The 21,995-nt window shown below is 60.0% G+C and overlaps 3 protein-coding genes across 7 annotated transcripts in view; 2 read left to right on the top strand and 1 right to left on the bottom strand.

The window, feature by feature from the left end:
- Positions 1 to 1,526, top strand: part of PPFIA4 (PTPRF interacting protein alpha 4) — a 37,791-nt gene extending 36,265 nt beyond the window's left edge. For 4 of the 5 annotated variants that reach the window (XM_051808723.1, XM_051808721.1, XM_051808724.1 and 1 more), the window contains one exon: positions 386 to 1,526. The gene's annotated coding sequence lies outside the window, so the exon portion shown is untranslated. The remainder of the gene's footprint in view (positions 1 to 385) is intronic. The other variant, XM_051808722.1, reaches the window with a different exon arrangement.
- A 299-nt stretch (positions 1,527 to 1,825) lies between these two features.
- MYOG (myogenin) lies at positions 1,826 to 7,852 on the bottom strand. The gene is made up of 3 exons (XM_051808790.1): positions 7,310 to 7,852; positions 3,518 to 3,599; positions 1,826 to 2,350 (listed from the first exon to the last, which is right to left on the bottom strand). The coding sequence occupies exons 1-3, from the start codon at positions 7,766 to 7,768 to the stop codon at positions 2,229 to 2,231; spliced, it is 663 nt and encodes a 220-aa protein (XP_051664750.1). The 5' UTR covers positions 7,769 to 7,852; the 3' UTR covers positions 1,826 to 2,228.
- Positions 7,853 to 18,616: 10,764 nt separating this feature from the next.
- On the top strand, positions 18,617 to 19,345 carry LOC127480402 (hepatitis A virus cellular receptor 1). The gene has a single exon (XM_051808519.1). The coding sequence runs from the start codon at positions 18,617 to 18,619 to the stop codon at positions 19,343 to 19,345; it is 729 nt and encodes a 242-aa protein (XP_051664479.1).
- Positions 19,346 to 21,995: the final 2,650 nt, after the last annotated feature.

Raw genomic sequence — 21,995 nt, 5'->3', positions numbered from 1 at the left:
GTGGGCACAGAGCAGGGCAGGAGCCAGGCTGGCTGCCTGCTCCAAGGTCTGCCTGGCCATGGGGGACTGTGGAGAGCTCAGTGGTGGGGGAGCTGCTGCCTGAGGCTCTCGGGACCCCGAGGAGAGGCGGGAGGGAATCTCTGCATCCCAACCCCGGGCGCTCTGTCCATCCCTGGCTTGTCCAGCTCCGCTGGGGACCCCCAGGGTGCAATTCTAGGTGGGAGGTGAGGGAAGGGTGGTCAAGCACTTTGAGAGGCTCCTGGGATCCCCGCTGTACTCGTGGGTTCGTGGTTCTCCTGTGCCAGGAGGATCATTGGCTGCTCCCACTGGGTTTGTTGGGGTCGAGCCACCCCTCTCACAGGACCCCTCCCGCTCTGTTCCTCAGCACATCCCCGCTCTCGAGTGGCCCCATGCTGGCTGCCTTTCAGGACAAGAGCCCAGCCCGTGCCTGTCCCTCAGCCCGACCCTCCAGAAGCTGCAGTTTCACTGCTCTGGACCGACCAGGACCTGTCCCTCCTGCTTGTGAACCCGCCGCACCCCCCGTGGCTCCCACCCCCGGCCTGCCCACCCGCCCTGCCCTCGCTGCCCGGGCTGGGGATGTGCTCCAGGGGCCATCCCAGCGCGGGGCCACCCCGTGGGGCCACAGAGACGCCCTAAAGAGCGGGCTGTGACCTTTGGGACCCTTTCTCCCGCCTGGGTCATGGTGCCAATCCCCCGTGGGCCGACCCGCCCGAGCCCCGGGCGTGGGGATGCTGCTGCCCACAGGACTCGGAGCCGAGGCGGACTCAGGCTCGTGCCGGGCAGGGGCTGCCCCGGGGGCAGTGCCAGGGCCGGTGCGGTGTGGGGTGGGGCCGTGGGGGTGAGGAGGGCGGTGACTGCCCAGGTGCTCATTTTGGTGCTGTGGGGTGCCCCCGGAGCGGGGGGGCCGTGCCTGCCTGACAGGGCTGCGTGGGAAGGGCTGGCACTGCCCGCTCTGGCTCCGTGCCGGGACGGTGCCGGGACGGTGCCGGCACCCACGGGAGAGGGGGACCCTCCTTGGGGGCCCGGGGGGACGCACGGGAGCACCCAGAGCCCCCCCAGGGATGTGCCCACCCATTCCCCCCCAGGTGCAGAGGAGATGCTCTCCCCTCCTGCCTCCAGGCTACGGGCGGGGATCAATCCAGGAGACTCTTAACTCTTCCCATTTCTCCCCCCTGTAGGGTAGGATCTCTTCGTCTCCTCATGCCACGTTTGCCTTGTGTGGCCCCTATTTCTGATGTGATATTTATTGATGGCTGGAATGACCTTATACTTATCATGTGCTGTCTGGAAGTGCAATATCTGAGAGGCTCTACAGTCACGGCGTCTTTTCGGTGTATTATTTGCCTAATACAGTATTAAATATTTTTTTAATTTGAAGAGTCAGTGAGCCCTTTATATCGATGCCCTATTTCTTTCGTCATATTATTGGTACTGCATGGACTCCAAACCCTGAATCGGGTCAGGAAAGGATGTATGTGTGTTCCAATAAACAGGATTTTAAAACAGTGCTGGGCTCGAGCCTTCTTTCTAGAGGCCAAATTAAAAATACCATGAATCTTTAGCCCCCTCAGGAGCCTTGGGGTGTACAGGGCTGAGCCCCAGCTGCTGGGGGTCTCAAACCACTGGTCTCTCAAGGGCTGATTTAAAAGTGGCACAACCAGTTCCCACCTGAGTGACTGCACCGAGGTCCAGCTGGATTTTCTGATATGGAAAAACTCCGACCTGGGAATTGGGGCATCCTGCACAAAGGGGAAGAGCACTAAAGGAAAACCCCAAGCAGTCCAAACAAGAATGCCTTTATTAAAAAAAAAAAAAAAATCCAAATAAGTTAGCAAAAATAATAATTAAAAAACCGAACCCCTAAATGGCAACTGCACACAGCGCTGAGTAGAAAAGGCGGGGCAGGCTCCGGGTCGGAGAGAGCCCTTGGTCAAGGAGCATCTGGGAAAAAACACCAGCAAAGCGAACCCAGCACACACGTTGGCCCCCAAAACCCCCAAACTGGGGAGCAGAGCAGAGCCCGGCGCCAAGGACTGGGCACTGCCAACATCCCACCTGTCCCGGTCTCGTTCCCGGGCCGGGCGGGAGCGTTCCGCGGGCAGCGGGGAGGAGGCGAGCGGTTCCAGCGCTGCCGGAGGGGTGACTGTGATTCCCGGCGGCCGGACCCTTCCAGCGCCTCTCTCCCGGCCCCGGGAGTCGGTGCCGGCTCAGTTCTGGCCCCGCTCCTCCCGGAAGGTCGCGGCCGCGCCGTCCCCGGCGATGCTCTCCACGAGCGAGGACAGCGAGGGCAGGTCGCGCTCCTCCGCCGCCTCCTCGGCCAGGAGGGGATCTGGGGGAGCAACGGGGGGATGACACCGCTGGGGACAGGCACCCCGAGCTGGGAGACAGCTCCCGGCTCCGCGGGGGACGGGGTTTAGTGGTGGTGCAGGTTGATGATCCTAAAGGTCTTCTCCGACCTGAATTTGCTGCTTCTGTTTCACAATTCTATGACCTTGTGGTCCCTCCCGTGGCCAGAGTGGGACCTGCTCCCAGCTCCCACCCTGGGGAAGGATGAGAGAGCAACAAGGGGTGGCATTTTTGGACAGTTTTAAGGTTTTATTCTCTGCTGGAAAACCAGATTTAAGTTTCTGCCTTCTGGGGAAAATAACAGGTGGATTTGGTTGGCGGGGGGGGGGGGGGGGGGAGTGGAAATAACTGTAATCATGGAAAAATGATCAGCAACTGCAGAAGGGGAGTGGGGAGGGAAGGGGAGCCTGAGGCAGAGATGCTCAGAGATCCTCAGCAAGAGTCACAGACCCTCAGCAACACTCAGAGATCCTCAGCAGTGCTCAGAGATCCCGAGGAATGCTCCGAGATCCTCAGCAACATTCAGAGATCCTCAGCAAGGCTCCAAGACCCTCAGGAGTGCTCTGAGATCCCCAGGAATGCTCCGAGATCCTCAGGGATGCTCAGCACCACAGCCCTTTCTGGGATGGAGCTGCCTCTGCTCACCCTCATCCTCTTCCCCAGCCCTTTTTCTGGGAGGGATCCAGCTATGATTGTCTTCATCCCTCTCCCTTTCCCCCCCCCCCCACCCGCCCTTTCTGGGATGGAGAAGACTCTGAGGATCCTCATTCCCCTCTGTTTCCCCAGCTCTCTAAGGGAGGGATCGAGGGATGCCCAGGGATGAGCCTTGCTGGGGGTGAAGCCACCAGGACCCCGGGCTGCTGCAGTGCAGTTTCTCGGCTCCCATAATTTGGTGTCTTGGTGAAATCAGGGCTTGGAGAAGCCTGAATTTGCTGAGAATTGAGCCAAGGAGGTGCTGGAGGATTACTGAGCTCCCCCCTCTGCAGCAGTGGGGTGGGAGAGAAGGACAAGGCTCCTTCCCTCCTTTGCTCCTCTGTCTGGGGGGGGGTTGGCTCAGTGTTGTGTTGGGGTGTCCCCCACTGTCCTCACTCCCTCCAGAGCCCAGGGAGGCTGTGGGGTGGCACAGCCAGGTGAGGAGGACCTTCTTTACCTGCAGGGTTGGTGCCAAACTCCAGCTGGGTGCTCCACTCGGGGCTGCAGGACGAGCGGCCAGATCCGCACTCGCTGGTCGCCTGTGAGGGGTTGAGATGCCAACCATGGGTGTCACCTCCTCCAGCCCCAGCAGCCGCCCCCAAACCACCCCAGGCTGCCCAGCCAGCTCAACAAAACACCCCTGTGGAGGTGAGAACATCCCTCCACACCTGCAGAACAGCCAGAGGATCCAACAGTGTCCGTGACCCCCGGGATCCATTGGGGCTGGAAAACCTCCTTTTTGGGCCCTGGGCACAGAGAAACGGGGCCACCTGCTCACTGCGGGTCAAAAGGTGTCTCTTTACTCAGAGAAAGGGCTGGAGATGCACAAATGGCCTTGGGCAAAACAGCTTTTTGCTGAAAATCACCTTGTCAGGCCCACAAAAAGGGACTCCCTCGGGCCACCCCGCGGGGGTCCCTGGGAAAGAGCTTTTGGCAGTTTGATTTGTGGGCTTGGGGCTTGGTGGTTGTTTCCCAGAAAAAAGCTGACAGCTTGAGAAATGGGAGCTCAGAATGAACTTGTTTTGGAGTGTGTCTTTATCCAGGAGTGGATGCCAGCTCGGGTAAAACCCAAAATGGGATTTCTGGGAGCAACCCCAAGGGCCCAGCTCTTCGTAGCGGCCCCAGAAATGGCACTTAGGGTCCACGAGCTCATGGCAGCACAGGATAATTAAATAACACTTGCCTTTATTTCCTGCTGAAGCAGGAAACTCTTACAGATATGACTTTTTTCCCCAAAAAAATATTGGCTTTTGCATCCCCCCTGGGAGAAGGGGCAGCTCAGGACAGAAGTGACACAGTTTTGGACACCTTTGCAGGGACTGCCACCAACTCCCCCCAAACCCAAGTGGACCCTGGGAAGTGGAAATTGGATTCTGGCATCCAAGTGGATACTGAGAAGTCCTGAGAATGTGGAAGAGGATGGGGCCTGAAAGCTTTTCCAGTCCTTTATTCAGCATTAAATGTTGGGTTACTGGTTCCTGCTGCTTTGGTCCTTAAGTCCCTGAGTCTGAAGCAGGTGAATCTCTGGGATTCATCATCATTCATCATATCTTATAAAGTCCCTCTGTCTCTATATCATCTATCTCTATATCTCTCTTTGTCTGTATCTACATATACATCTAAATATCTCTATTTTATCTATGACATTTATACCCATATCTACATTATCTACATACAAATTATCTATATCTATACATAATTTATCTCTATATTTATCTCTCTCTATATATCTATATCCATAACATTTATATATATCTGTTATATATCTATGTAATCTATATCAATATTTATGTCACCTATATATATCATATACATATATTTATATCATCTGTCTATAGATCTGTATCTCTGATCTCCACCTGTGTCATCTGTACCTATAGCCCTCCATACCTTCCCATTTCCAAAGGCTCAGAGTGCACACCCAGCCCTCCCCCAGGAACCAGAGGGCAGCTGAAAATATTCCTCAAAGCGTTATTTTATTTTATTTACATTTTATGCTTCGATTTTTGCAGTTTATGTTTTTATTTAACTTTTATTTCTATATTTATTTTTCATGTTATGGATTTAACTATTTCACTCTGTGCTATTTTAATTTAGTTTGGTTTAGTTTACTTTAATGTTACTCCTTTCATTTTCACCTGTGTGATCCCTCCCAGGCCCAGGCACGTGTCTCTCACAAAGCAGTGGCCCCATTGGCCCTATAGAGAACAACCCCACAGAGAACAACCCCATAGAGCAATGTCCCCATAGACAATCAGTCCCCTATGGCATCACCCCATAGGGCATTGTCCCCATAGAGAACAACCCCATAGAGAATCACTCCCCTATGGCATTGCCTCCATAGGGCATTGTCCCTATAGAGAATAACCCCATAGAGAACAACCCCATGGAGAGCAACCCCCCAGAGCAATGTCCCTACAGAACAATGTCCCCACAGACAATCACTCCCCTATGGCATCATCCCCATAGGGCATTGTCCTCATAGAGAGTCACCCCCATAGAGAACAACCCCCCAGAGCAATGTCCCTACAGAGCAATGTCCCCAGAGAGCAATGTCCCCAGAGAGAATCACCCCCCTATGGCATCATCCCCATAGGGCATTGTCCCCATACAGCATAACCCTCACAGAGGGTCACCCCCGTAGAACATCACCCCCATAGAGCAAATGTCCCCACAGAGCATCACTCCCCTATAGCAGTGTCACCCTGAAATGGCATCACCCTCCATAAAGCACCATCCCACAGAGCATCAACCCCACAGTGTCACCCCCATAGGGCATCGTCCCCATAGGGCATCGTCCTCACAGAGAATCACCCCCACAGAACATCAGCCCCATAGAGCAATGTCCCCATAGAGCAGCATTCCCCTACAGCATCACCCCCACACAGTGTCACCCCGAGCGGCATCACCCCCACAGAGCATTGTCACCCCGAATGGCATCCCCCACATCAGGCATCACCCCCATAGAGGCTCACCCCTAAATGACGTCACCCCATAGAGCATCATCCCACAGAGCCCTACCCCCCAGAGAGAGTCACCCCCATAGGGCATTACCCCCAGAGCATTGTCACCCCCATAGTGTCACCCCCATAGGGCATAGCCTCCCAAGGGCACTGTCCCCATAGAGTATCAATCCCATATGGCATCACCCATGTAGAGTGTCACCCCCAAACAGTATCACCCCCATCAGGCATCACCCCCTTTGGGCAGATCCCCCATAGAACATCACCCCACAGAGCATTGTCACTGCCATAGAGTGTCACCCCCATAGGGTACAACCTATATCCCCCATAGAGCATCACTCCCCTAGAGCATCACCCCATGGGGCATCACCCCCTAGAGCATCACCCCCACAGGGCAGTACCTGCACAGAGCATCACCCCCATCCGTGAGGCATCACCCCCATCCAGCAAAACCCCACTGGGCAGCACCCTTATAGACCATCACCCCACAGGGCATCACCCCACAGATCATCACCCCCACTGGGCAGTACCTGCACAGAGCATCACCCCCGTCCGTGAGGCATCACCCCCATCCAGCAAAACCCCATGAGGCATCACCCCCACTGGGCAGCACCCTTATAGACCATCACCCCACAGGGTATCACCCCACAGATCATCACCCCCACTGGGCAGTACCTCTATAGACCATCACCCCATGGGGCATCACCCCATAGATCATCACCCCCATTAGACAGTACCCCTATAGACCATCACCCCACAGGGCATCACCCCATCCAACGAAACCCGATGAGGTGTCACCGCCATTGGGCAGTACCCCCATAGACCATCACCCCATAGACCATCACCCCCATTGGACAGTGCCCCTATAGACCATCACCCCATAGACCATCACCCCCATTGGGCAGTACCCCTATAGACCATCACCCCATAGACCATCACCCCATAGACCACCACCCCCATTGGGCAGTACCCCTATAGACCATCACCCCATAGACCACCACCCCCATTGGGCAGTACCCCTATAGACCATCACCCCATAGACCATCACCCCCATTGGGCAGTACCCCTATAGACCATCACCCCATAGACCACCACCCCCATTGGGCAGTACCCCTATAGACCATCACCCCATAGACCACCACCCCCATTAGGCAGTACCCCTATAGACCACCACCCCCATCAGTGGGGCATCCCCCCCGTCGGGTATCCCCCCCAGGGCACCCCCCTCCCTCCCCACCCCCGTGTCCTCCCTCCCCCGTGCCCCCCCGGCCCCGGGTGCCGCTCACCGCGGGCTGGGGGCGGAAGCGCAGCTCCCGCTGCTCCCGCTCCTGCTGGTTGAGGGAGCTGAGCAGGCTCTGCAGCCGCTCGATGTACTGGATGGCGCTGCGCAGGATCTCCACCTTGGGCAGCCGCTGGTTGGGGTTCAGGAGGGTGCTGCGCTTCAGCGCCTCGAACGCCTCGTTCACCTTCTTGAGCCGCCGCTTCTCCCGCAGCGTGGCCGCTCTGCGCCGGTCCATGGACACCGTCTTCCTCTTGCACACCTTGCAGGCCCAGGGCAGGCACTGCCCGGGGCAGTGCTCGCCCACCGAGTCCTTCTCCTCCAGAGCCGCCCTGCCCTCGGGGCACAGGGAGGCCTCGGCGCGCTCGGGGAACGCCGCCGGCTCATAGCGGGAGCCCAGGAAATTCTCCCCGTCGTAAAACCTCTGCTCCGGGAAGAAGTAAGGGTTGGTCTCGAAGAGCTCCATGGGCGCTCGGGGGGCTCCGGGACGTGTGTGCGGCTCGGGGACGGCTGTTCCCTCTCCCCGCGCCAACTGCTCGGTGCCATTTAAACCCCGGCGCTGGCATTAAATCACGGAGATAAATATAGAAAACCTAAAGGAAACCTGAGCCCGGCCTAAGCTGCTGCCTCACATCAAAACTTGTCCGTCTGATTTCATGTGCTCTCCCCACGGGGATTACAGTGCCCGGCGCTGGGGGGGCTGCGGGGGGGCTGGCACGGCGGGGGGGCGGCTCGGCCACCCCCTGAACGAGGGCTTTGTGTGAGCCCCGGGTGCCAGCGGGGCCGGCGGCTGGAAGGAATGCCAGCTCCCCCCTGGAATTCCTGCCTCATCTGGTCCCTTCAGTTATGACCGGGCTGGGGGAACCCACGGGGTCCGGGCACCCTCACCCCTTCATCCTCCTCATCCCTTCGTGTGCCCCTCAACCCCGGGGCCTTCCCTGCGGTCACATCTGACACTGGCACAGCATTCCCACTGCTCCACATCCCCACCTCTCGATCCCGCTCTGTCCCATGTTCCCCATGGCCCCATCCCGCTGGTGCGTGGAGCCCTGACCCCACTGCTGCTGCAGCCGTGGGGGAGAGCAGGAATCCAGCCCCGGGAGGGATATCCCAGCACAGGGAGCACCCCGGGGTCCAGCCCAATCCCCAGGGCTGTCCCTGTGCCAGCTGCTGTCCCGGCTGCCTGTCCTGCAGGAATGGGGCAGGCAGGAGCGGGCAGGAGGTGCCAGGCCCAACCTTTCCTCCACCGTGGGCTCCCTGAATGTGCCCGGCTGAGTCCATCACATTTTTGTCACCAAATCCACACTTGTGGCTTCTCCCATGAACCAAAGCCAAAGGACACCTTCTCCCACATGTCTCCAGCAGAGCCTGGCTGGGCTGGACCTCCTCCATCCCGCCTGGTCTCCTGCCCCAACCTCTGTCCCTGTGGATAACCAAAGCCACAATGCCCTCCTGACACAGCCCTTTCCCAGAAAAGACACATTGCTCCCACATTCCCGATGGGGAAACTGAGGCACAACCAGTGGCAGCAGCAGTGTGGGTGGGATTTCAACACACCCCCAGCCCTTCCCTGCCGATTCCAACCACTTGACCACATCTCCAGCTTTATCTTTAATTCAGAGGGGATTTTTTTTTCCATCAGGAACGTCAGAAATCGTCTCCCATCTCCTCCTATTCCTGCTCCAGGCCAGATTCCAACTGAGGGATCGGTCAGTGGAAAGAATGTCAGCAAAGTGCAGGGCCAACCCTGCCGGGATTTTCCTTCCCCAAATCCCCCCTCCCTGGAGAGGTTGTGCCACAACACATTCCCTGTGCCTGCCACCAGCACCCTTGCTCACTTTGGGTTGATTTCTGGACTTTTTGGAACCCACCACGATACTTTTCTCCCTCTGAAGTGACTTTTTTGGGTCTAGGAGGTTTATGACACTCCCTCACCCTGATTCCAGCTCTCCTGGGGTCCCAACCCTGGTGATTTGCTGTCCCCGTGGCTTTAACATCTGTGAAAGTCTGCACCAAGGAAAGCAGGACCCACAGCCTCGAGGTTCACCCTTGGCACAACCCCTGGGTTCCCCAGGGTCAATCAAACCCCAAAATCCTCCAGAAGGAAAGAAATCGGAGCGTCAGCTTGGGTCTTGCTGAGGGAAAAGCACTGAAACAGTTGGGAAGAGTCAGGATTCATCCCTGAGAGCGAGCAGAGGAGCCCATGGAAGGTGTGAAGGTGTTAAGAGAGGATAACCTGGGCCCAAGAGCTTCACATCAGCTTGTCATTGTCATGTGAGGCAACTTAACTCACTCATGGGGACCTTTGTTGGTGGCACTTACTGGTGGGCACGATCCTGGTGAGCCCCTGGGTGAGGGGAGCCTGTAGGACCACCCCAACCCCACCTCATAAATGAGCTTTTCTGAACTGCAGGGACATCTTTGGAGCCTGAGGGACACGGGGGTGACATAACAGGGTGTGTTGGACCCGGACAAGGGAAGGCCAAGCATTTGCACTTTGTAAACAGGGGGAGCACCAGGGGACAGGGGCTGGATGTCACCTGTCCCTGCCCAGGAGCTGTGGGTCGAGCCAGCCCCCAAAGGCCACCAAGGCCACCATGTCCCCACAGTTGAGCAGACAGAGGAGGCAGGGGACAGCTCAAGGGCAGCAGGGCACCCAGAGCCAGCGTGTGATGGGCACTGGGGGAACAGGGACTGCACTGGGGTGGCGGCCCCAGCACCTGCACTTGCTCCAGCTCCTCCTGGGGGTCTCATCCCATGCTGTGGGAGCTGGGATAATGCTGCGTTGGGATAATGCTGCATTGGGATAATCCTGGGCTGGGATAACCCTGTGTTGGGATAACCCTGGGCTGGGATAACCCTGTGCTGGGATAACGCTGTGCTGGGATAACCCTGTGCTGGATAACCCTGTGCTGGGATAACGCTGTGTTGGGATAACGCTGTGCTGGGATAACCCTGTGTTGGGATAACGCTGTGCTGGGATAACCCTGTGCTGGGATAACCCTGTGCTGGATAACCCTGTGTTGGGATAACCCTGTGCTGGGATAACCCTGTGCTGGGATAACCCTGTGCTGGGATAACGCTGTGCTGGGATAACCCTGTGCTGGATAACCCTGTGCTGGGATAACGCTGTGTTGGGATAACCCTGTGCTGGGATAACCCTGTGTTGGGATAACCCTGTGTTGGGATAACCCTGTGCTGGGATAACGCTGTGCTGGGATAACGCTGTGCTGGGATAACGCTGTGCTGGGATAACCCTGTGCTGGGATAACCCTGTGTTGGGATAACCCTGTGCTGGATAACCCTGTGCTGGGATAACGCTGTGCTGGGATAACCCTGTGCTGGGATAACCCTGTGCTGGATAACCCTGTGTTGGGATAACCCTGTGCTGGGATAACCCTGTGCTGGGATAACGCTGTGCTGGGATAACCCTGTGCTGGGATAACGCTGTGCTGGGATAACGCTGTGTTGGGATAACCCTGTGCTGGGATAACGCTGTGCTGGGATAACGCTGTGCTGGGATAACCCTGTGCTGGGATAACCCTGTGCTGGGATAACGCTGTGCTGGGATAACGCTGTGCTGGGATAACGCTGTGCTGGGATAACGCTGTGCTGGGATAACCCTGTGCCCGCCCAGCTGCAGCCCAGCAGCTCCATCAGCCCCTCTGTGCCAAGGATGACCCCGAGCCTGGGCATGGCAGGGGCACAGCGGGGTCTGTGGGTCCGGCAGGATCATCCCGGTTGGTGTCAAATCAGGGATAATCGCCGGGCAAGCAGCCACCACCCAGGGACCTCTGGGCTGATGGGGGAGCTCCCAGCACGGCCCACACCACCCTGGGCACCCCAAAGGCACCTGCTGGGGGGACAAGGCGGCCTTTGCCGGTGTTTGGGGTGCCCGGGGCGGCTGCCGGCGGTGCCCGGGTGCGCGGGAGCGGGCGGGGGATTAGGGCAGCGCTGCCGGCTGTCAGGTTAGCCCGTGATCGATGGCGGCGGCTGCGAGGCAGCACAAAGGCGACGCTGTGCGAGCCCCGGGCAGAACGTGCTGCGATCCGTCACGGGGTGACCTTCCCCCCCCGGCTCCGGAGGCCTCCCGGGGACGGCTCACCCCGACACGGCCGCCGGGCCCTGCCAAAAATACCCGTCCATTGAGAAAATCCCGGCCGGGAGGGTTTGTCCCGGCTCCTCCGGGGCAGCTTCCCGAGCCAGGCCGGGGCCGGGAGCAGAGTGACCCAGAGACACCCTGGGGCCGCCCCCGTTGTTCTGCTCTCCCAGCACCGCTGATGGTGCGGATTTGCCGGGTTTAGGGATGCAGGTGAAGGTGCCGTAGCCCGGTGGATGTCCCTGCCTGTGCTCAGTGTGTTCTCCCTGTTCCGTACCCGGGAGCACATCCCTGCTCGGCGCACGGAGCAGTCCCTGCCCTGGAGGTGGGGATGGATCCGGCTGAGCTCCTTCCATGGAAAGGGTAGAAAGAGCCGCCTTCAGGGACTGGTGAAGCAAATCGGGTGCCCAAAGCAGCATCTACACCCGCAGGGTGAGGGTACCGACGGGGAGAAAGGCTGGGGCTGGCCAGGGATCATCCCACCGGGATTTCAGTGCAGGAAAGGGGTCCTACCAAAATGCCACTTCCAGTCGGACCCATCCTCCACCCTCACTGGGCAGGGCACCCCCTCGTCCCGTGTCCCCTCTGGCTTTCCAGGCTCACCCGACATCCCTTCCTGCCGCCGTGACAAGTCGTAACATATTTGGGAGCAGCTGCAGGCGGCGGGAGATGCTTGGCCCCGTCCCCGCTCCCGGCCGAGGAATGCGGAGCAGAGCCCTCCTCCGACACCCGGGATTTCCGACGTGCCTGCTCGCCCGAGATTTGGGACGGCGACAGCTGCTGGGCCGGGCCGGGGCCGGGGCAGAGCCTCCCCCTTCAGCCCCAGCCTCGTTTCATCCCCTTGGGAATTCCGGGTTGGTTTGGGGTCCCGCCCGTGGGGAGAGATGAGGGGTGATGTCCTGCGATGGGGGACGGTGTCCTGCTGTCTGTCAGTGGTGGTAGGACCGGCCAACAGCCCCTTCCTCGCCCGGATGTGCCAACTCGCCCAGCTTGGGTCGCTGGTGGGCTGGGAGGGGGGTGGGATGGGGCTGCTCCTGCAGCTCCGTGTCCCCGCGGGGCTCAGCACCCTCGGTCCCCACCCCCCTCCCAGGCGGGTCCAGCCTCTGAGACTCACTTTCCCCATCAGGGATCACGATGGAGCCGTAAAATCCGGCTGGAGAACAGTTTTATTTTGTTTTTCCACAGTTTGACCTGGGAGGGGGGTGAGACATCAACAGAGAGATCAACTGGGGGCCTGAGCGGCCCCAGCCCTCTGGATCCCAGTCTGGGGACAATCCTGGTTGTGCCAGCACAGCAACCTACTGGACCCAGTCTGGGGGTTTTAGTGGGTGCTCTGCTGACTCCCCCCTGTGTGCCCCGACCCTCCATCCTGTTCCATTCCAGGAACTCTCCTGTGGTGCCCCGACCTCACCAGTTGCCAGGATCCCAGTTTGGAGACCAACCCAGGTGCCCCAGCTGGCTCCCAGTCCAGGGACCCTGCTGGGTGCCCTGACACACCAGTCTGTCCCAGTTCAGGGACCATACTGGGTGCCCTGACCTCTCTCCTTGCCCCCACTGAAGCTCTGCCCCTCTTCCAGCACCAAATCTCCTGTGTTTCTGCCCTGCCATGGCCTCCCTCCCTTTCCCTTTCCCTTTCCCTTTCCCTTTCCCTTTCCCTTTCCCTTTCCCTTTCCCTTTCCCTTTCCCTTTCCCTTTCCCTTTCCCTTTCCCTTTCCCTTTCCCTTTCCCTTTCCCTTTCCCTTTCCCTTTCCCTTTCCCTTTCCCTTTCCCTTTCCCTTTCCCTTTCCCTTTCCCTTTCCCTTTCCCTCTCCCTTCCCAGCCCCGAACTGCAGTTGGAGGAGGGATCCCCCCCCCGGACCCCACTAAAGGACCCCTCAGCAGGTTTCCCTTCTGCAGTCGCCCCATGCCAGGGGCATCCCTGACTGCCCCTCGCCCCCCCGCGCGGTGGCACGGCCGGGCTGTCCCCGCACGTGTCACAGGGGCAGGGGGGACTCGGCTTTGTCAACAAGGGGCCGTTTTCGGCGGGCTGGGGGAGTCTGGGCTGGAGGGAGCTGGGGGACAGGTGGGTGTTGGGAGGAAGCTCCATGAATGTGAGGGATTCAGCGGCGACATGTGGCGGCCATTTGACCCCCCCGAGGGACAGCTGTCCTGGCAGGGGGATGGCACAGCGCCCGGGGACGGGACCTGGGGACAGCAGTGTCCCCTCGGCAGGGGACACAGCCCTGGGATGGGACGGCTGGGACAGCGCGGGGAGGGGGCTGGGGGGGCTGCCAGCCCGGATCCCTGGGGGGGTGACCATCAGCTTTTCCTTAGGGGGGGTGACCATCACCCTGTCCCCACCGGGGGTGACCATCACCCTGTCCCCACCGGGGGTGACCATCGCCTTGTCCCCGGGGGGGTGACCATCACCCTGTCCCCACAGGGGGGGACCATCGCCTTGTCCCCGGGGCGGTGACCATCATCCTGTCCCCACGGGGGACACGTTCCACCCCCCACGCTCTGACCGGGGGCTGCTGCTGCTGCTCGGGGGCTTTGAGGGCACAAACTGGTGACTGCCCCGATTTTTCGCCCCCACCCCAAGTGACAACCAGTGCTGGCACAGGGAGGGGTGACCCCCCCACACACAGGGGGTGACCCGGTGAGCAGGGCACGGGGGGTTGTGGGGATTTTGTGGCTTCAGGGTGGGATTCCCGAGGGGAGAAGGGGCAGCCGCCCCTCCCCGGCCGTGCCAGCGGCGATGCCACACGAGCCGCGCCCCAGGGAGGGACTCGGGCCCTTCCGGAGGGGCCTCACCCTGCAAATTCCCTTCGGGAATTCCCTCAGGGCTCTGCACCCCTCCCCCCGACTGGATTTCCCTGCTTCCCGGCGTGTTCAGCCCCCCGAGGGGCGGTCGAGTCTCAGAAACCCCCCGACTCCCACTCGTGCTCCTGGCTGTTCCCCCCGGGGGAGGTTTGGTGCATTTTGGGGGAGGTTTGGTGCATTTTGGGGGAGGTTTGGTGAATTTAGGTGAGGACTGGTGAATTCAGACGAAGACTGGGGCATTTTGGGGTGATGGTTGGTGAATTTTGAGTGAGGTTTGGTGAATTTAGGTGAGGAGTGGTGCAATTTTAGGTGAGGTTTGGTGAATTTGGATGGGGTCTGGTGGATTTCTGGGTGAGGCTTGGTGCAATTTTGGGTGAGACTTGGTGAATTTGGGTGAGGTTTGGGCTGGGAGGGCTGAGGAAGGCTGATGGGTTTTGGTGTAGCGAACAGAAACGGGGGAGGTGTTTTTAAGGTGCTCCCCACGGCCCGTTTTGGGGGGTCCCGAGCTCCTTCCAGCCCATCTCAGCCACTGAGCAGATGCAATCCCTGGCTCCCTGCGAGGAAAAAATGCCTGGAAAGGCAAATTTTTGGAGTCATGAGGTTGTGACCAAGGGTAAACCCTCCCTTCCTTGGCCGGGGAGGGTCGGGGTGCCCTGCTCTGGGCAGGAGGGATGGCACAGGGACACGGGAGGGACACGGGAGGGATGAAGGAGGGATACAGGAGGGATGAAGGAGGGACACAGGAGGGATGACAGGATGCAGGAGGGAGGCAAGAGGGACGCAGGAGGGATACAGAAGGAATGCAGGAGGGATGGCAGCAGAGGTGGCAGGAAGAACACAAGACGGATGGCAGGAGAGATACAGGAGGGATCAGGAGGGAGGTAGGAGGGATGCAGGAGTGATCCAGGAGGGATCAGGAGGGATGCAGGAGGGACCCAGGAGGGATGCAGAAACCCTCCGCCTCCGCGGCTGGACGGGAGAGGGCACCAGCAGCCCGGTTATCCACGGCCGAGCCCGGGTTTCGGGATGCACAACGCGAGGCAGAGCCCAGAAATCACCTCAGACCCCTTCGAACCCCCTTTTCTTTTCCGGGGGGGAAGGACCCCCCCAGCTCCCTCCGCAGGGCCCGGGGTGCGGTCCCGGCCCTTCCCTGGGGCCGGGGAGCGGGAGCAGCGCCTGGAAACCCGCGGGGTGTCCCCCCGGACTCCAGTTCTCCGGTAGGGATGAGTCCGGCTCTTTATTTCCGATCCCCCCCCAAGGGAGAACATCCTGGGGTTTGTTTTTTCCCGCGGCGTAACGACCCCAGCAGGTGCTTTTCCTGCCCGGCGGCCCAAAATAGCTCCTGGGGCTTGGCTTCCTGCGGCTCCTGCCCCAGTCCCGGTTCCCTCGCTCATCTTTTGAGCCAAAACATCCCAATCCGGGGAGGGGAGGCTCTGGGGAAGTGGGGGGAAACGCTTTCCTTTGCGTTTTTCGTGCTCATCTGGAGTTGAAATTGTCCCGAAGAAGGAATGTTTGGCCTCAGCTCTTAGAGCCACACTCGCCCTGGAATTTGTTTTGGGGCTCAACCCGGCTTTACAGCCCATTGAGAGGGGCAGGAGTGTGATTTGAGGGGTTCCCCTCCCTATTCCTCCTGCAGGACAAATATGTTATTGTTAAGAATATTTCTATTTACTCTTTTTCTCCTCTGTCCCTACAGGCTGCTCTTGCCTGTGTCCCGTCTGGTCCCTCTGGCCCCATGGATTTCACAGCTTTTGGGGAGTGAAATGTCTGGGAGAGGGGGAAGCTGAACCCCTGGAATTCTCTGATTTTCCAAGATCTTTTATTCAGGGAGGTGAAACTGGGAGCTCCAGTTGCCCCCCAGGTTGGGCAGGTCCCTGGTCCCTTGGAGGGGACACTGGAGTGCACCTGGGATGTTCCTGGACTTTTCTTTCCCAGTTCCCTGGTTCCCAACTCCCTTTTAATCCAAGAGAAACAGTGGAGGTACAACATCCCAGCTCCTGCTCCCCCATGGTGTTTTGGGAAGTGTGAGCTGTGGATTCACCCTCCTTCATCCCCACAGGAAAACATCAGGGAAGGGGACACGGCAGGGACGTTCCTCCCCTGCTCCACCCCCACGTGTCCACCCGGATGAAGGAGACTCTGCTTCGTCCAGGGTTTTTCCATGGGAAAGGGCTGATCCTGGGGGGTGAGAAGAGGAAATCTGGGACCCCACAACACCTGTCGGTGGTCTCTGCCCCTCAGCCCAGTGCTTCCCCAGCCCATCCCTCTCCCAGCCTTTTCCCATCAGGGCGCTGCCTCTGTCCCCCCTCGCCCCTGCTCTGCTCCCCCCAGAGCCAGGAGAGCATCTGGGGGCTCTCAGCGCCCAAAAAAACCCGCAGCCACCCGACCTCCACCGAGGGTCCCCACTTCTCCATCCCCTCCCCAGGGCCGGGTGGGCACTGCTGCGGCATCGCTGCACCGAGTCACCCCCGGGGGCACAAATCCATCCTGAGGGGCCGGAGGAGCCCCAGACCGGGGCTGGATGAGCCCCACCCCGGGTTCTGCCCCCCGGCCCCCCCAGCCCACGGGAGCAGGGGGTGGGAAGGCAGCAGGAGGTTCCGTGTCCACGCTCCGAGCTCGTGGCAGGGGCTCGTGTCCCCGCGTCCCCCGAGGAAGGAGCCAGCTGTGGGAATGTCACCGCCGGCGTTGCTCCGAGCAGTGCAGAAATGTCCCGTGTCCCGTGTCCCGTGTCCCGTGTCCCGTGTCCCGTGTCCCCGTCCCGGAGGGGCCCTTCCCGGGGGATCGCGGCTGCGAGGTTGTTTTTGCCGGCGCTCAGACGCTTCGAGTGGTGTTTGTGCTGCTCCAGGGCCACGGGGGATGGATCCCAGCTGGAAGAGGAGCCGCGGAACAGGCCGGGAGGCGGGTCCCCTCTGCTGATAAGGAATTTTCCACGTTTTCAAATAGGAATCTGGGGGTTTAGGAACGTGGGAAGGGTTTGAACGGCTTTTTCTACAACGCAGAGGAGCTGCCCTGCGAATTTCTGTCCTGATTTAATTTCTGGATAGGAAAACAATTCGGCTCAGGTTGGTTGGAAGGCAATAATTTGGGCAGCAGCAGAGCTCAGGGCTCAGGGGCTGCAGGAGGGAGGTGGAACAGGAGCTTTCCCCGTGGAGGGTGGGATGTGGTTACAGCCTGTGAGTGTCTGAGTGGGGAAAAAAAAGCCTCTCTTAGCGAAGTCGAGAGCTGTAAGTGACAGCTGGAAGCCAAAAGCAGAGAATTTAAAAATAGAAATATGGCACATATTGCTAAAGTGAGAAACCCAGACCTGGGGAGCAGCAGATGAGAGTTCTCTTTGTGCCCTTCGTGAGGGGGCACCTCTCCCTCCCCGCCCTGGGGGCAGCGAACCAGCCCCTTCTCAGCCCCTTCCCTCTACCACTGTCACTCCATCCCCCCTTTTCTCCCTCACCCCAAACCCTCGTTTCCCACCACCCCTGTGGAGCACAGGGAGGGCAGGGCTGGTGTTCCCAGGTCACCACAGCCCCGGCTCTGGGGCTCACCCTGGGCTCTTCCCACTCAGCTCTTCATCCTCTCCCAAATATTTCCCCAAAGATCAGTCAGCAAATGATTTTATCACCTCAGAGATCCACCAGGGGAAGCAATTCCCGCATTCACACCTTGCAGCAAACTCGAACTCACAGATCCATATTTTTCCTTTTACAGTTTCCTCCCTCACTGCCTGTTTTTTATCCCTTCCCTTTCCTGGGAAGTCGCTGGATTCCCTCCTCACTGCCGGGTGTTCCAGAGCCCTCACACCAGCACCTCCCTCCTCCCTCCGCGGGGGCTGGAGCATCATCTTGACCTTACAGGGGCCACTTCAGCTGAAAAAAGAGAGGCCAAAGAGCGCTGGGGTTGTTTAAGGGCTGGGGGCGAAGGGGTTTGGGTTTTGAGCGGCCTCGGAACCCCTGGCAGGGCTGGAAGGGTCGAAGCCCCTCCTGCCCCTCGGAGCGGTGGCAGGAACAGCTCCTGGCCCCAGCCCTGCTCGGGAACATTCCCGGGGGTCCCTCGGGGTTAAAAGAACCGCTGTGCGTGCGAGGAAAACGCCGCAGCGAGGAGGGAAAGGGCCCCGGGGATGGGGCCGACCCTTTGCCCTACCCCAGTGCCTTGCCAGAGACGGCGCTGGCACAGGGCGCTGGCACCGGGCTCGGGCGTGTTCGCTGCTCCGCGCGGTGATGGCTCAGCAGTTCCTGACGGGGAAGCACAAAAGCCCATTAGGAAGGATCCTGCTGTGCCAAGGAGCCCGGGCTGGCGGGGAGGGCAGTGCCCGGCTGGGACCCCGCAGGGCACAGGGAAGGATGCGAGTGACAGTTCGAGTGACAGAGCACCGAGCGGGGTTGGACCTCTTTGGGCACTGCCTGGGAACCTGCAGGGTCCTCGATGTGGCACCTCTGTGTGACAGGGGGCACCGGGACACGTCCTGGGAGTGACCGTGGGCACCGTCAGCGACTCGGGTTCTCCCTTGGTACCACGGGCAGCGCTGCCACCCTGCCCTCCATCATTACCACCCTGCCCTCCATCACTGCCACCCTGCCCTCCATCACTGCCACCCTGCCCTCCATCACTGCCACCCTGCTCTCCATCACTGCCACCCTGCCCTCCAGCGCTGCCACCCTGCTCTCCAGCGCTGCCACCCTGCTCTCCAGCGCTGCCACCCTGCCCTCCATCACTGCCACCCTGCCCTCCATCACTGCCACCCTGCCCTCCATCACTGCCACCCTGTTCTCCATCACTGCCACCCTGTTCTCCATCACTGCCACCCTGCCCTCCATCACTGCCACCCTGTTCTCCAGTCCTGCCACCCTGTTCTCCATCACTGCCACCCTGCTCTCCATCACTGCCACCCTGCCCTCCAGTGCTGCCACCCTGCCCTCCATCACTGCCACCCTGCCCTCCATCACTGCCACCCTGCCCTCCATCACTGCCACCCTGCCCTCCATCACTGCCACCCTGCCCTCCAGTGCTGCCACCCTGCTCTCCATCACTCCCACCCTGTTCTCCATCACTGCCACCCTGCTCTCCAGCACTGCCCCGGGATGTACTCGGTGGGAAGGGTCAGTCCCCAGGGCAGCCCTTCCCTCATCCACCCTCTGGGATTTGCTGATTTAAATCCTCTCCCAGGGTTTTTTGCTCTGCTGTGTCATTGCTGTTGGGGACCTGCTGCCAGGCCCAGGTGGGGATGCACCACCCCACAGAAACTTCCCAAATGGCTTCCCAGGGCCGTGCATCCCATGAAATGGGAGAGGAACTGGGCACAAGTCTCGGAGCAGCCCCGAGTGAGGTCCCCCCGGGCTCTTGGCACACATGGAGTGGTGGCCCCAGGGCTGGTGCTGGGACAGGCATCGCTCCACAGCATCCCAGGGGAGCAGAGGCCTCCTTGGAAAAGCTCTGGGGTTTTCCCTTTGTTTGCCCCTTCTATTTTTGCCTTGTGCCATCCTGTGTGGAGCCACCAGACCGTGGCATTCAGGGGGTCACTCGCCCTAATTAATCAGTCAGCCCTCCAAGCATGGCCCCAGTGCTGCTGGCACCAGCCACGCTCCTAATTAACTTCCCTAATTAAGAGGCCCCTTTCCATGGCCAGAAGGGCTGTGGGATGGTCCCCATGATGGAGAAACCCTCAACTTCTCCTCACCCTGAGCACCCAGAGGTGGCATCACAGAGCTGGAGGTGACCTGAGGCAGGAGGGGGAAGCTCAGAGCCCAAGGAGAGGCCGGAGGAAGGTGGGTGGAGATGAGAACTGAGCTCCCCACGCCCTGACTTGTCTCCCTGCAACAGCATTTCTTGGCTGCTGCCGAGCCCTGGGGGTTCAGTCAGGGTTTGGTCTCGCCAGGGCGGGCTCAGCCGGCCCCGACACGCCAAATCCTGCGGATCATCCACTGGCACCGGGCTGGGCACACACCGGCCCCTCCTGCCATGGCCACGGGCTGTGAGTTGGCCTGTGCCTGTGCCTGTGCCTGTGCCTGTGCCCATCTCACGGGAGCCAGTGCAGGAAGCCACACTGTGTCCCCTCTTCATCCTCCTTGTGCTCCCTCTTTGTCCTCCTTCATCCCACCTCTCCCACTGTGCCAGGAATGGCAGTGGGTACTTGTGGCCATCCAACACTTCTTTGGGATCACCACGTCCCACTGCAGCCCCCAGGCCCCTTTCCTCCTTCCAAGAATCCTTCCCTGTCCTTCTCTCCCCAGCAAGAACTCAAAAGATCTTCTCAGTGCTTGGTGTTCACCGGGAAAACTTCTTTCCATGGGTTTTTAAGGAACTCCCGACATTCCCTGGACACATCCCTGGTGTCCCAGAGGATGTGTGGATAATGCCACGGCCACCAGGAGGAGGCTCTACTCAGCCACCTGCAACATTTGGCCACTCTCAACCTCTGCAGGCTTTTCCCAAGCCCCGGGACACTCTGCTCGGGATGATGGGAGAGCTGGGATCCCCCTCTGCCCGGCTCCCACCCGGCAGCTCATTTTTGACACGACCCGGGGGTTTTTTTTTAGGGAAGCTGCTGGAATTAAGAGCACAGGGGCACGAGTCCAGTGGGGGAGAACAAACTGCAAATCCACAAAGGAAAAGGAGTGGTTTTAATCTCTGTTTAGGAGATTTGCATACAATTAGGCCGGGCCCTGCCCGCCTTCGCTTCCGCATTGCACTCCCGTGAGGAACCCGCCGCTTTTCCTGCTCCGCTCCCAGCCAGGCGCTGATTGCGAGGACACTCCCCCTGGGAAGCCGGGGGGCGAAGGGTCTCGGGGCTCCCTTTCCACCCCAGTACCCCGTTCTGAGCACACCCCCCCCGCCCCTCGCCTCTGGATTCGGGGCCTCAGCCGAAGGGGGAGCATCGGTTCCCTCCCCGCGGCGCGGGAGGTGTGAGGAGATGCTGCGGGATGCAAACGCTCCCATAAATAGCTCGGTGTTTACAGGAGCCCGCGTGCCTGGGTTTATTTTTCTCTCTGCAGAGCAAACAGATCGTTCAGAGCCAGCCAAGCTCCCCTCACCCTGTCCCTGGCACAGCCCAGTGCCCGGAGGTGGCACAAAGCCACCGTCTCCAGACGGCCCCGGGATGCTCGGACCTCCCAGCCCCGGGCTGGGCACTCGCCCAAGGACGCGAGGGGGAAGCCCACGGGCCACCAGCCGATGGAGAAGTCAGCCCTGATTTGTGGCAGTTCCACACTGATCCCACCCCTGCAGTGGGGTGAGGAGGCGCTGGAGGAGGAGAGGATGGAGGTCAACCCCAAGGAGCAGACCCAGGTGTTGGGACATCTGTCACCAAGGCGGGAGGGGACAACTCCAGCCCGGAGTCTCACCAGAGGGGGCAGAAAGGATGGGGAGAGGTGCAGATGGGGGTTGGGAGAGTCCTTTTGCCCCACACCTGAGGTCATAGCTGGTCCTGGTCCCTGCAGCACTCGTTAAACCAGCCCCGTTCCTGGGGGGAGAATTGTGCAGGATGAGCCTCGCAGGTGCCCGGGCCACCTCTGGAGGTCCCTGGAGGGCTTGGCTGGTTCAGCTCCATCAGTCAGGTCGAGCCCCCGCGCCCACCGTCTCTGTGCTGCCCCACCCGGGGGGGCGGAGGGGATGGGATTTGAGGGGTGACCGTTTCCCCCAAAACTTCTCCGAGGACCTCAAACAGCGTCTGGTGCAGCCTCAGCACCAGTTTGGGGTCACCGTCCCTCTACACACCTTGTCTGGACAGACCCTCCCCCCAGACACGGCCCCTGCACGAGGGGTGCTGCCTCCCCCTCCCAGCACGGGGTGCAGCCCCTCAGCACCC

This window comes from Manacus candei, unplaced genomic scaffold (assembly GCF_025592945.1).
Source record: "Manacus candei isolate 608988 ecotype Guabito, Panama unplaced genomic scaffold, ASM2559294v1 h1tg000073l, whole genome shotgun sequence".
NCBI lineage: Eukaryota > Metazoa > Chordata > Aves > Passeriformes > Pipridae > Manacus > Manacus candei.
The sequence above is the reverse complement of the archived record's forward strand: the minus strand, read 5'-3'. Positions and strand labels throughout refer to the sequence as shown.